Here is a 14,570-nt window from a genome sequence, read left to right on the forward strand (position 1 = left end):
CTCGCGTCATTACTAGTACCGCTTTCGTGGGAGTACCTTAGGTTGGGTTCTCCGACTTCGACTGGTATGACTGCTTCAATCCCATAGACCAGAGAGTAAGGTGTCTCTCCTGTGCTTGTCTTCGGGGTGGTTCTATATGCCCACAATACTTCTAGGAGTATCTCCGGCCATAATCCTTTGGCGTCTTCGAGCGTTTTCTTCATGATGTTTAATATGGACTTGTTGGAGGATTCTGCCTGCCCATTACCCGCCGGGTGATACCGGGTTGAAATTATCCTCTTAATTTGCCATTTCTCGAAGAATTCATCAATTTTCTTTCCCGTGAATTATGGTCCGTTGTCGCAGCTGATCTCCTTGTGTAGGCCGAATCGGCAGTTGATGTTTCTCCATATAAAAGTGATTACTTCTTGTTCACGTATTTGGGTGAACGCTCCTGCTTCCACCAATTTAGAAAAATAGTTAGTTAAAACCAAAAGGAATCGTACATTACCTCGCCTTGCTGGGAGGGGTGCCCACGATGTCTATTCCCCACTTGATGAACGGCCATGGAGAGGTGACTGAATGGGGATGTTCGCCTACTTGGTGAATTATTGGGGCATATTTTTGACATTGTTCACCTTTCTTCACGAATTTCGAGGCAATCTTTTTCATGGTGGCCAATAGTATCCTGCCCGAATGAGACACCTAACGAGTGCTCGATTGCCGGAGTAAACGTCGCAATGGCCTTCATGGACTTCCTCGAAGACGTGCTAACTTTGGTTTGGGCCCAAACATTTTTCCAGAGGGTTGCCGTATGTCATTTTATGTAGGTCGCTATGGAGGATATTGTATCTGGCTGCTTGTATTCTTAGTTTTTTGGCTTCCTTTTTGTCATTTGGGAGTGCGCCGTCTTGAAAGTTGACGATAATACGATTGTGCCAATCCCATGTTAGGCTTACAGATCTTACCTCGATTTGGTATAGCGATGAGTTGAGGAGGTGGACTACACTTTTATCCCGATCGTGATGCTTTTGGTGGCTGCGACTAATTTGGCGAGGCAATCCACTTCAACATTTTGCACATGCGGGATCTGGTTAAGCTAGCATTCATCAAACTTGGGTAGAAGATCTCGGTATGATATTTATGCAACCTTTGCTCTTTGATTTGGAAAGTCTCTGTGACTTGGTTGACTACGAGCTGGGAATCATAACAGAGTTTTAATCGCTTCGCGTCAGACTTGAGTGCTAGCCTCAATCTTGCAATTACGACCTCATACTCGGCCTCGTTGTTAGTCATATCTAGCCATCTTATGGACTAGCGAATTACTTCGTCTGTAGGGACCTCAAGTATGAGTCCCATTCCGGATCCGAAAGCATTGAATGCGTCATCGGTGTATAGGACCTAGAGGTCTTATGTTTGGAGAGAAGCTTGGACGACTTCCTTATTAACCTCAGGAATTATCTTTGTGCTTAAGTCTGCGATAAAGTCAGCGAGCACTTGCGACTTTATCATTGTTCGTGGCTGATATGTGATATTGTGCTCGCTTAGCTCGATGGCCCACTTAGCCATCCTCCCTGATAATTTGGGTTTATGTAAAATGCCTCTTAAAAAAAGGTGGTAACGACCGAGATAGGGTGGCACTGTAAATAAGGTCTAAGCTTTCGTGAAGCTATGAAAAGTGCCAGGGCCAGTTTCTTGAGGTGTGGGTACCTCGTCTCGGCGTCGACGAGTGTTTTGCTAATGTAATATATGCGTACCTTTACTTTCCCGAATCAGGACTGCAGTTACTGCCACTTCGGATACGGCCAAGTTGACGAGGAGATGTTCCCTGGGTTTGGGCTTTGAGAGCAGAGGTGGTGATGATAGATACGCCTTTAATTATCGCAGAGCTTGTACGCACTCGGGCGTCCATTCGAGGCCGTTATCCTTTTTGAGTATGACGAAAAACTTTATGACATCTGTCAGATGACTGCGAGATGAATCTTGATAAGGCAGTGATTCGACCCGTCAAACTTTGGACTTGATGTTTGGTAGTCAGGAGCTCTGGTATCCCTTCGATAGCTTTGATTTGGTCTGGGTTGACTTCGATCCCCTGTTGTGACACTAAGAAGCCTAAGAACCTTCCCGAGGCTACGCCAAACGCGCACTTCTCTGGGTTTAGTTTCATTCCGTACCGTCTCAGTATGTCGAAAGATTCCTTAAAATGGTTTATATGTTCCTTTGCCTTTATAGATTTGACCAGCATGTCGTCAATATATACCTCCATGGTCTTGCCGAGCTGATTGTTTAACATTTTCGTGACCAGTCTTTGGTAGGTAGCCACTGCGTTCTCTAGCCCAAATGGCATGACCCTAAAACAATATGTTTCTTGGTGGGTGATGAACATGGTTTTCTCCTGGTTCTTTTCTTCCATAAGTATCTGGTTATTGCCCGAATACGCGTCCAGAAAACTCAACAGCTCGTGCCCAGCTGTTTTTCGATGAGTTGGTCGATATGTGGTAACGAGAACGAATCCTTCAAGAATGCTTTGTTCAAGTGCGTGAAGTCTACACACATCTACCATTTTCCATTTTTCTTTTTACCATCACTACGTTGGCGATCCACTTGGGGTATTTCGATTCCCTAATTGAGCTATTTTCTAATAGTTTCTACACCTCATCGTGACGATATAGTTGATGGCGAGATTGAACTTTTGTCTGACCCGCCTTACCGGGGGTAGAATGGATCGACGTTTAATTTGTGTGTGGCGATCTCCTTGGGGATGCTCGACATATCTGCATGGCTGAAGGCAAACAAATCTACATTAGTTATTAAAAAAATAACTAAATTTAACTAGTTCTCGAAGTTTGCAGCTGATGTAGGCCTTTTTGTTATGGTCGCTGGGATCTAATTGAACGGGGTCAAGGTCCTCTATAGTCGAGTCCGAGACTTTAACCATTTTAGGATCCAAGATGACGTCTCTGGTCTCTTCTTGTGTCGACCTCGGCCCTATTGATTGCTATGCCTATTTTTCCTTGTCTTTTTCTGTTGGATTGTCGTTCTGTCTAAGGCGATGCAGTAGCATTCCCGGGACGTGCGTTGTTCTCCCTGCATGCTGAATATCCCCCAAGGTATTGGGAATTTGATTACTTCTTATAAGCTGGAGAGGACGACTCTCATAGGATGTATCTGTGGTCATCCTACAATGGCATTATATGCAGTGGCCTGGTCCATGATGTGGAATATCGTCTCCAGCATTATGCCGCCGGCCAAGACGGGAGTGTAATTTCTCCCAATATCCATTCAACTGCATTATTAAAACCGGTTAGAGTGATGCAGCATGCCACTATCTTGTCCTCGAGTCTCATCTAGGTCAGGACTTGGGGATGGATAATGCACGGCCCACTCCCATCGTCCACCATGATACGTTTGACATCAGTATCTAAAATGCGCAAAGTAATTACGAGAGTATCATTATGAGGGAAAGTCAAAATGTCGGCATCTGACTCATCGAAGATGATACTTTCTTCGAGTTTGTCATACTGTTCGTAGGTGATAGACCTTTTAAGCTTGTGAGTGTCAATGAATTTTACGTCATTGATGGAGGGCGTCGTCACTGCCACCGATGATCATGTTAATAGTGCGAGCTGGTGACGGTGGCTTCGGCAGGCCTGAGCATTCACGTCCTCTGGCGAAGTTGTTTCTCCCCTCGTCGCTCAGCAGCTCTTTGAGGTGTCCATGCTGCAACATGTTCACAACCTCTTGCCTGAGGGCGATGCAGTCTTATGTCTTATGTCTGCGCTTCTGGTGAAACTCGCAGAGGGCGTCGGATTTTCTGGTGCTTGGATCAGACCTCATCTTTGGTGGCCACTTCACCTTCGTTCCCAATTTCTACAGGGCATAGACTATTTCTATGGTTGACACACAAAAATTATGAGCAAATAATAAGGGGGCATACCTTTTTCATTCCGGTGAGTCCCCGTTCTCCACCTGGATAGGCCTTCATCACAGCGGAAAGAATGTGGGGCAGGGGCCCTAACATATGGTTGATGTCGTTCCATGTTAGGTCATTAGGCCAGGTGATCCCTCCTTATGTTATCTCTCCGTTATTTCTTGGACTTGGCTTATACCGAGATGAGCCGCCAGGTTGGTCCATTGAGGTCGTCATCATCTACTCGGACTTCGGCGCAGTAAGCATTGCGAATTTCATCCCAAGTGATTGGAGGATATTTCATCAACCGGCTCTATAGTTTTCTAGTCGCTTTTAAACCATCTCTACTCAACCCGTATGAAAAACCTCGACCACCATCCCCCGGACACGTTTGGTAGAGTCATCCTTTCCTTATTGAATCAGGCGAGGAAGTCCCCCTCCCAAGGACTGCTTGATGGTGAATATGTTGTTTACTCTTATTTCGGCTTCCTTGGCTCCGGTATGCGTCGTTACGAACTTATCAGCCATTTCCTCAAAGGTTTCTATGCAGCGGGCTGGTAGCTGTGAGTACCATGTCAATGCCCCTCCCGTAAGGGTTTCGCCAAGCTTCTTCAGCAAAATAGAGGTCAGTTGTTACTTGATGAGGTCGTTGTCTTTCACGAAGGTGGCATTATGAGTCACGTGATCTTCGGGGTTAGTCATTTCGTCGTATATCCTGAGATACGATGGCATTTTAAAGGTCTTTGGTATGGTATGCGGGGTTGCTTCCTTGCTGTATGGCTACTCTACGAACCTACCGGTGTCCCTCTTTAGTAGTAGCTTATGGGCGTCCGGTATCTTGTCGACTCATTCTTGGTGTTCTTTCATTTGATCTCTGACCGCTTTATTTTCATTCTCCATTTCTTCCATCCTCTTTAGAACAGTGGCGATGACGCTGTCACCTGCATTGTCAGTAACATTGTGAGTTATACCTGGTGTTGGAGGGTTTGGTTGGTCACCCTGTTCGTCTTCTCGTTACAATATGTGGGCTCTTGCGGTCTCTGTAGTCGTGCATGGAGTGGGCTTGTTGAGCATGCGTACAAGCGTATCGGTCAACCATGCTTTGAGGAGTGTTTCATGGCCGGTGGCATCCCTTCTCCTGTGGACCCCTTTTCTATTTGATTTTGTCATGCTACAATGGGGAGGAGGCGACCTCTCACGCTTGGGGGATGCAGTGGGTGTCACATCTTCACCTAATGTTTCATAACTCTCGTTGATAGCGTTCATGAGGTTGGGAAGTCACCTGTCACTTTAGTCCTCTCTCCTTGGTTACCTACCATGTAGGTTTCGTACGTGCAAAGAAAGAGAAAGATCTTGGGGTTTATTAGGTTAGTGACTCACGTTAGCTGCTGATCTAAAGGAAACTAAAAAATTAGCTAATAAATCCCCACAGACGGCGCCAAACTGTCTCAGTTCAACCTATTAGATTTAAATAAAGAAGAGTCAATCTTAGCTAATAATATCCAAAAGATAAAGTTACCGGTTTTATGATAGATAACATGTATATTGACAAAATGATAATGAATGTGAGCACTAATAACAATATTCAATGACCCAAAAAGATGGGAGATAGCATTAAATAGTGATGAATGACAATAAATGACATTTAAATAAATAAAAATGTGCGAGTCACTTGAAAAAGGGTGAAATCCGTGAATATTTTTTCTGACAATGAAGGATAATTAATGAGCCTTAGAACACTCAGGTTGTTCTTGGTTCAAGTGAAAAAGGTTAGACAAGAATCTTAGTAAAAATATTATTTTTGTATGCTTGTAATATGATCAGATTCTCTCTATAAAGTTAATGTATTTTTTTACAAGTAAATATCTCATGTTCCCTATCTTTGTGTCTATTTCTATATATATGGACCATATTCCTAGAAAGCCTAATAGTACAGGTGCAGAGAATATCCACTAGTAGTATAATCTCTTTAGTGTCCTATTTTAAAACTAACTGTTATAGCTCTGTATAGGATGCTCGACCTCGACTTTGATCTACGACGACTTCTCAACCTTGATCTTTGTTGACTCTTTGACCGCGACCTTCATCATATCTGGAGCCACTTCAACTTTGGGCAGGTCTTCATTGAAGTCGTATTGGTGACACATGGCAGTTTGTGAATGTCTCCCTAATGTTAACATGGTTATATCATATTAGAGATAATTTTTGACCCATACAAGCAAGTCACTAGAATTAGAAATTGTTATAAATTAATGGCAGAATACATAGTTTACCCCTCAACCTTGTAGCGAAATCCTTATTACACACCTCTCTTTCACGGAAAACGTTTTACACACTCAACCTTTCAAAAGTATGTCTAAGACACACTACTTTTGACCAGATAACACTTGCGTGTTTACACACATAAAAAAACGCGTGAAGCTTATAAAAACCCCATTTTTTGTCTCCCTTCCCCACAGGAACCCCTCCCCCTCCCTCTGGTCTTCTTCCACAGACCACCCTCCCCCATCTTCTTCCCCAAATAGAATTTTTGAAAGAACATAAAATTTTAGATCTATAATTGAGCGATTTTTGTTGGTTTATTGTCTAAATATTGTGAAAACCATTTATTTGTGATAGATTTAAAAGTTTTAACAATAGTATTGAAGGTTTGGTAAAAAAATCTAGAATCCACCATTGTTGGGGTATCAAAAAAAGCTTGTAAATTCAATTGGGTATTGTTGATTATTGGGTTGTTGAACTCAATTTGTTGCTCGATTATTTTCGGCTAGTTGTTTAGATAGTATGGTTGAATTTTGTTGTTGTTGGAAACTTTCTCACAAACAACTATGATGGCAGCAACAATGGTGCTTAAGATAGAAAATGGGAAGATGAAGAAGATGGGTTTTAATTGTAATTTCTAATATTTTTTCCCCTTTTAAGGTCAATGACACGTGCCACGACCCTATTAGGGCGTGACTTTCACGTTATTTGAAAAATTGGTCAAGTACAAAAGTGTTGTGTCTTAGACACACTTCTGAAAGGTTGAATGTGTAAAAGGTTTTTCGTGAAGGAGAGGTGTGTACAAGAAATTTCGTTGTAAGGTCGATAGGTAAACTATGTATTTTGTCTAAATCAATAGAAAAGAAATGTGTTCACATCGACACATATGCCTTCATCCAAACGAATAGAAAAGAAAAAATACAGTTTCCAACTGTTAACTAAGTGGGCGTTTGGACATACGAATTGAAAAATTTCGGAAAAACTGAAGGAAAAAAATCAAGTGAAAATAGTATTTTAAAATTAGAGTTATGTTTGGACATGAATACAATTTAGAGTTGTTATTGAATTTTTGTGAGTGATTTGAAGTTAAAATTTTGAAAAATGACTTTTTGGATTTTTTCAAATTTTTAAAAAATTCCGAATGAAATTTGAATTTCTTATGGCCAAATGCTGAATCCGAAAAAAAAATTAATTTTTTTAATGGCCAAACAGACCCTAAGCCCCCTTGGATTCACCTATTTTCTTAAGTTAAGATCTATGACTGACCGATAACCTTTTTGATGCCTAGGGTGATTTGTTTTCATTTTACATGAACTTTAAAAAGGAGACATCGATAAAAAATGATTAAGCAAAAAAGCATAATCTTAGGAAAGGTAAATCAATCAAATTATAATTTTTTTATTAATGGAAATAGATTAAAATAATTAATACAAATATTGCAAACCCCAAAAGTGTCATGTCAGTATTATGTTGTAGTAAAACGTAAGGAAAGGCATAGGAAATTTTACCACAGTAATTTGGTGTAATATTGCAAATATGTTTTACATTGTCCTCGCCCCAACGCCGTACGCGGCTCAGATGCTGAGTGTTAATTACTTGCAGTATCTTCTTTTCTTTATTACTCAAATATGAGATTTTTTTTGGTTAGACCTGCAGGTACAGGTGCACAAGGATTCATGACACAGAAAGCAAGACAGTTTTCAACGTAGCATTCAGAAATCAAATTGACTCGTACATATTTAATTACTAAACAATTTCTCCTTATGACTAATAAACAAATATTTCCACGTTAAGACAAATTTCTCGTCGACTCATCCTATTTAGGGAATCCAAAGTTTTCTTTTTTGCAGCAGCCATTCTATATAAAGTTTAGGTTTTACTATGTGACTAACAACTTTAACTCCAATCAATGGCTGCTCAAGAAACAAACTCTAATACTATCACAGATTCTAAGAACTCATTAGAAGGGTGTGAAGATGCTATGATTAAGGAGCTACCAAATGCGCTGTTTTGGGATGTCATGGAAATCCGAAAATGGCAAGATTTTTGGTTCGAGCCTGGCCTTATCAAATGTGCAATGAAATTCAACTCTAGCTTCCAATCTAAAGACGACGACGTTATTTTAGCATCAGCTCCCAAAACAGGTACTACTTGGCTCAAAGCTCTTTGTCTATGCATCTTGCACCAGAACATTAATATTCCTGAAAACGAAGATCTCTTAACTAAGGACAATCCTCAATTTCATGTTCAGACCATAGAGTCCACTATTTACTCTACAAAACCAACTCCTGATTTGTATGCTATGCCATCTCCAAGACTTTTTCACACCCATTTGCCTTTCAGTTTTCTTCCTGATTCTGTCAAGAATTCCAATGGCAAGATTGTTTGCATAGCCCGGAACCCAAAAGACACGTTGGTGTCTTTATGGCATTTTTTCAACTCCATTTTCAAGCCAAATCAAGAACCCTATCCATTGGAAAAGACAGTTGAGGAATTCTGCACAGGGGTTCATCAATACGGGCCGTATTTCGAAAATGTTTTGGGATATTGGTTGGAAAGTAAGAAGAGGCCTGAGAAAATACTGTTCTTGAAATATGAAGAGATGTTAAAGGATCCTAAAGAGCAAGTGAAGAAACTGGCTTTGTTTCTTGGGAAGCCATTTGAGAAGGAAGAAGATGTTGACAAAGTTGTGTGGAGGTGCAGTTTGGAGAGGTTGAGGAATTTGGAAGTGAACAAAAATGGTTCTGTAATTTATGGAGTACCAAACAGTAGCTATTTTAGGAAAGGAATGGTTGGGGATTGGAAGAATTACTTGACTCCTGAAATGGAAGATCGGATTAACAAAACTACACTCCTCAAGTTCCAAGGATCTGGACTAGAGTTCGAGAATTGATTCATCTTTGTTTGTTTTTTCTTCATTCCTTTTTAAAAAGCAGAAACAAATTACCCTGTTGCTCTGTTTTCTCTTTTTCCTGAATACATTGCTTGTTCAAGAGCAGGCGTGCCTGGTTATTGGAGGCATAACTATTTGGATTTTCCAATCTTGTAACTCACTATAATTATGTGTTTCTTTTGCTTTTCCTTCTCCTCCTCCTTTCAGTTTTCTTCGCTTTTTTTATTTAAACCTTGATTATGTGTGTATTTCTGATTAACTTCTGCACGTTAACAATAAGAACTTTTTTCAGTCACAAATGAAGTAAATATATGTATGCGTCCATAATAAGTTAAAGTTTATGTGGGAAGTTAACCTACTTTTTGAAAAGCTGCTTTTAGCCGCAAAAGCAAATTTGGCTGATGTGTGCTTTCCAGTAATTGTAAGAGATTACAAACCTATTGACTGTCACAGCCTCACGGGCTCAGGCCCAATTATATCTGTGATTTTGAGCCTACATAGTCTGAGGTGATAAATTATATCTGTGATTTCGTTCCTATATTATAAATTAACCCAAATAGCCGCTCACCCAATAACTTAAACTAAAAATAGCCGGTGAAAGTATAAAATATATATAATTTATGTATTGAACGTGTATAATTATATATAATTAATGTATAATTTATGTATATAACTAAAAAAAAAAAATAATTAATATGACCGACTATTTGTGTAAAGGTCATTTACTCATCACATTACGCCGTATACATTGGAGAATAATATTGGAACAAAGAGAAATTAATGCTAAACCCCGTCCATTTAAAACTTTGTAGAAGCGCATGCCAATGCTGATATTTTTTTTTTTTTAAGCCAACGCAAAGTTACATTAGAGAAACATCTCTATTCTCTATTCAAAGAAAAACATCCATGTTCTCTAAACATCTCTGAATGAGAATCCAATGCTAATATACTAATGTAATTTATATATGAGAACTTTATATATATAAATAAGGGGTGATATGCATAAATTATATATCACTTATATACTAAGTATGTGTTAAAATAGTTGTATTCAAAATCAAATAATCAGAAAAGCTAAAAAATATTAGTTCAATAAACAAAACAGAAAATAATTTCGAATCAACGAATTAATTCCTCGCATAAGGAATAGAAACAAAAGTGTTCAAATTCTCCCTGAAAAATGAGGCCATGAAGAAGTGCAAAATCCCATTCACACTCTTTAGATAAAAACCTAACACCCAACACCATGGACCATATATACACCCCGGCTAAACCATGGACCATACATATAATCCGGCTATTTTTTATTTAAACAGTGAGGGGTTCTTGTTTATTTATATATATAAATATAAATATAATATATAATATTGCAGAAATAGGGCGTACGCAGCATCAAATTGCCACTCAAAGTAAACGTAGACAGAAAAAGGAAGTGAGGAGGAGGCTAAATAGCTTATATGAAAAGCATCATCAACTCTACTTATTTCAATTAGGGGTTTACATGCACCGGGTTAGTTCGGTTTTTATCAAAATCAAACCAAACTAATTATATCGGTTTGGATTGATTCGATTTTGTTGGGTTTTCGGGTTTTTTTGTTACATGAATATTATTCTAATCTTACTTTGTTAAATTTATAGATAAAGTTTTGATAAGTGAATATATGTTTAGTAAATATTAAAAAAATTAACAAACATATGATCTATTAAAATATTTTAATGGGAGAATTTTTTTAGTAACACATGATAGTTATTTTCTTAGTCGTCTAAGAATAATTTTCGTTAATGTACGCTTTCAAGGTTAACACATGAGAGGATCCCAAATATTTCAATATTCTTTAAAAAAAATTCAATATAAAATCTTAAAAATATTATATATAAATTATATATTTATATGTCGGTTTGGTTCGGATATTTTTACTCAATACCAAACCAAGTCAAACCAAACCTAATCGGATTTTTTAATCGGTTTAATTTGATTTTTCGGTTTGGTGCGGTTTTCCGGTTCGGTTTGAAAACCCCTAATTTCAATTTGATCGCAAAACATTAACTAGAGATTACTAGAATAAAGTAAAAACTAGAGTCCCTATAAGTATGGAACCCAAAAATCTAACAAGAAACCCAAACAAAGGGGGATTGAAGATAACGGGGAGTCGAGACCAATCCCGATAAGATCAAGGCCATCGAGGACATCACCGTTGTGGATAATGTCAAGGTCGTTCAAAGGTTAACCGGACGCATAGCCGTTTTGGGTCGATTCATCTCGAGGTACTCTGATAAGAGCCATCGGTTCTTTTCACTATTGAAGAAGAAGAATAACTTCTCATAGACCCCGGAGTGCCAACAAGCCCTGGAGGAACACAAGCGGTACCTCTTAAGCCCACCTTTGCTTCATACTCCGAAGGCAAACGAACAGTTGTACCTGTACTTAGTCGTATCCGAGGTAGCGGTAAGTGGAGTCCTAGTCCAGGTGGAGGAAGGTATGCAATTTCCTATCTATTATGTTAGCAGAACTCTAGGCGAGGCCTAAACTAAGTATCCTCACCTAGAAAAATTGGTGCTCGCTTTGCTAAGCACCTCTAGGAAGCTAAAACCGTATTTTCAATGTCATCCCGTATGTGTTGTAACTACTTACCCCTTAAGAAACATAATGCATAAGCCCGAGCTCTCGGGACGATTGGCCAAATGGGCCGTGGAGATAAGTGGGTATGACATCGAATATCGACCCCGAACCACCATCAAATCTCAAATTTTGGCGAACTTCGTGACCGACTTCACGTCGGCCCTAATTCCTGTGGTCGAGAAGAAATTGTTGTTGAACTCGGGGACCTCTTCCGGAATCTAGACCCTCTTTATGGACAGTGCCTCTAATGCAAAGGGGTCCGGACTTGGCATCGTGACGAAACCACCGACGGGTAATGTAGTTAGGAAATCTATTAGAACTGTAAAATTGACTAACAACGAGGCCGAGTATGAGGCCTTGATTGCAGGTCTTGAACTGGGTAAAAGCCTGGGGGCCGAGGTGATCGAAGCTAAGTGCGACTCTCTCCTTGTGGTGAACTAAGTTGGTGGAATGTTCGAAGTCAAAGAGGAACGAATGCGAAGATATCTGGATAAGCTACAAGTAACATTAATTCAGTTCAGGGAATGGACTTTACAACATGTACCTCGGGATCAAAACAGCGAAGCCGATGCTCTTGCTAACTTGGGATCTTCAGTCGACGATGATGAATTCAACTCGGGAACGGTCGTACAACTCATGAAATCGGTAGTAGAGGAAGGCCATGCCGAGATAAATTCAACAAGATTAACCTGGGACTGGAGAAACAAATACATAGATTACCTGAAGACCGAAAACCTCCCTCGGATCCTAAAGAATCGAGAGTTCTGCGTACGAAGGCGGCCATGTTCAGCTTGTCCGAAGATGGTACCCTATTTAGAAGAGCATTCGATGGCCCACTCGCCATATGTCTGGGACCGGGAGACACCGAGTATGTTTTGAGAAAAGTCCACGAGGGCACCTGCGGGAACTATTCAGGTGTCGAGTCATTGGTTCAGAGGATAATCAGAGCCGGTTACTACTGGATCGACATGGAAAAAGACGCAAAGGAGTTCGTGCGAAAATGCGACGAATGTTAGAGGCATGCTCCGATACTCCATCAGCCCAGGGAACCACTGCATTCAGTCTTGTCACCCTGGCCATTCAAGAAATTGGGAATGGACATCATTGGTCCCCTGCCTTGGGCGCCCGGTAAGGCTCTCTTTCTCTCCTCACAACAGTCTTGGTGAGCCCTATTTCTTCCAGGGGTCATGTCGTTCTTCTTTTGTATAAGTTTTCACATTTTGAGATATAGCTGGGGCCTTGTTGCCGTCATTGTCATGTTGGTTTTTTGTACCTTTAGAGGCTCCGTAGACGTTTATGTGGGTCATGTATGAATGTCGGGGTGGTCATTGGATCAAGTTGTATTTTGAAACTCTTTTCCACTAAATTGTAAACCGTATGTGCTTTTGGAAACTTAACTATGACATAATGTATATAAGGAAAAATGAACTAGCAATGTTTATATATATATTTATATAATTGATCTGTCCCCTGTTTAACAAATGGTGATGCGTTCATTTTTTGGATTATGAATGAGTCGGGTAGGAAAGGTTTAATAGTCTTGCTCGACTGGGTTCACTCAGTTGAGCGCCGGTCGCGGGTTCACAAACTTGGTATCGGAGCCTAAGGTTTTAAAGTGTCCTAGGATGTATTGAAGCTGTGTCTAGTAGAGCCCTTCTTATCGGTGTGTTATCGACCACATCTATTTAGGGGGCTACTTGGACATTTAGGAATGATACCCTTCATTGTTGTTCTATATCGTGCGATAGAGCGGAATGTAAGGTTGTTTTCCTCTAACTCGTGCATTGTTCTAACTTTCAGTAAATGGCACCTAAGAAGAGAGCGAGAATTGGCCAAGAAGCCAATGCCACCCCATGAGTGGTTGTTGATCCCCTACTTGATAATGCGGGTGAGGATAATCCCCCTACTATCACACTGCCTGATTCGTCTACTCTAGAACAGACTACCTAGATCCTACACCCGCGGAGGGTGCCACAATCCCTCCCACCGATATACCTGTTCCACCTCCCGCCCCAGCTCCCGATCCCAGTATTTCTGATGGGGATCTTAGGGGAGCTATTCAGATGCTGACTCAGTTTGTAGCTTCCCAGGCTCAGAGGTCAAATGTTGCACCCACCTCATTTAGCTTGCAAGGAGATTCTTACGGTTCCAGGATAAATAGGTTCCTTCAGTTAGACCCTCCAGTGTTCACAGATACTGATCCCGGGGCATACCCTCAGGATTTCATTGATGAGATGCATAAGACTCTCCGAGTTATGCGTGCTACGGAGATAGAGGTAGTAGAGTTGGCCTCCTATCATCTGGAAGGGGTGGCATACTCCTGGTTTGAGATGTGGGAGGATTCCCGTGAGGATGGGAGCCCTTCGGCGAGATGGAGTAAGTTCGCGGATGCCTTCATAGACTATTTCTTGCCTGCCTAGACTAAGGCAGCCGGTGCTGTGGAGTTTGAGACCTTTAAACAGGGTAGTAAGAGTGTGTGGGAGTATCACATGGAGTTCGTGCGCCTGTCAAAGTATGATGTTCATATGATGCCGACTATGGAGGCTAGGGTGCGTCGATTTGTGCAGGGCTTTAGCTCTTTGGTTATTAATGGGGCTGCCACAGCTGCTCTAAATTCTGACATGAACTATGGAAAGATGGTGGCGTTTGCCCAAGCTACGGAGGCTCTAAAGTTAAAGCTCAGGATGGAACGGGAAAGTAGTAGTAGGGCTCGATCAACGGGCAACCTTGGGGATTCATTTGGAGGTGGGAGATCAGCTTTTCGGGGAGGATCATCAGGGCCGTCCCAGTCTTATGCTCAGTCTTCAGCTAGTTCCCCTCCATCAAGGCACAGTCAGCAGCATGGGAGTCACTTTAGGCCCGGTCAGGGCAGTAGGGGGTCCCACCATCAGGGCCGATCAGGAGGG

General features: G+C 41.0%; 2 protein-coding genes across 2 annotated transcripts; both read left to right on the top strand.

Moving 5' to 3' along the window:
- Positions 1-7,947: 7,947 nt before the first annotated feature.
- Positions 7,948-9,236, top strand: LOC104101211 (cytosolic sulfotransferase 5-like). The gene has a single exon (XM_033657399.2). The coding sequence runs from the start codon at positions 8,061-8,063 to the stop codon at positions 9,042-9,044; it is 984 nt and encodes a 327-aa protein (XP_033513290.1). The 5' UTR covers positions 7,948-8,060; the 3' UTR covers positions 9,045-9,236.
- A 3,428-nt stretch (positions 9,237-12,664) lies between these two features.
- On the top strand, positions 12,665-14,084 carry LOC138907988 (uncharacterized). The gene is made up of 2 exons (XM_070198616.1): positions 12,665-12,792; positions 13,601-14,084. The coding sequence occupies exons 1-2, from the start codon at positions 12,665-12,667 to the stop codon at positions 14,082-14,084; spliced, it is 612 nt and encodes a 203-aa protein (XP_070054717.1).
- The last annotated feature ends 486 nt before the right edge of the window (positions 14,085-14,570 follow it).

The sequence above is a fragment of the Nicotiana tomentosiformis genome, chromosome 3, assembly GCF_000390325.3.
Source record: "Nicotiana tomentosiformis chromosome 3, ASM39032v3, whole genome shotgun sequence".
NCBI lineage: Eukaryota > Viridiplantae > Streptophyta > Magnoliopsida > Solanales > Solanaceae > Nicotiana > Nicotiana tomentosiformis.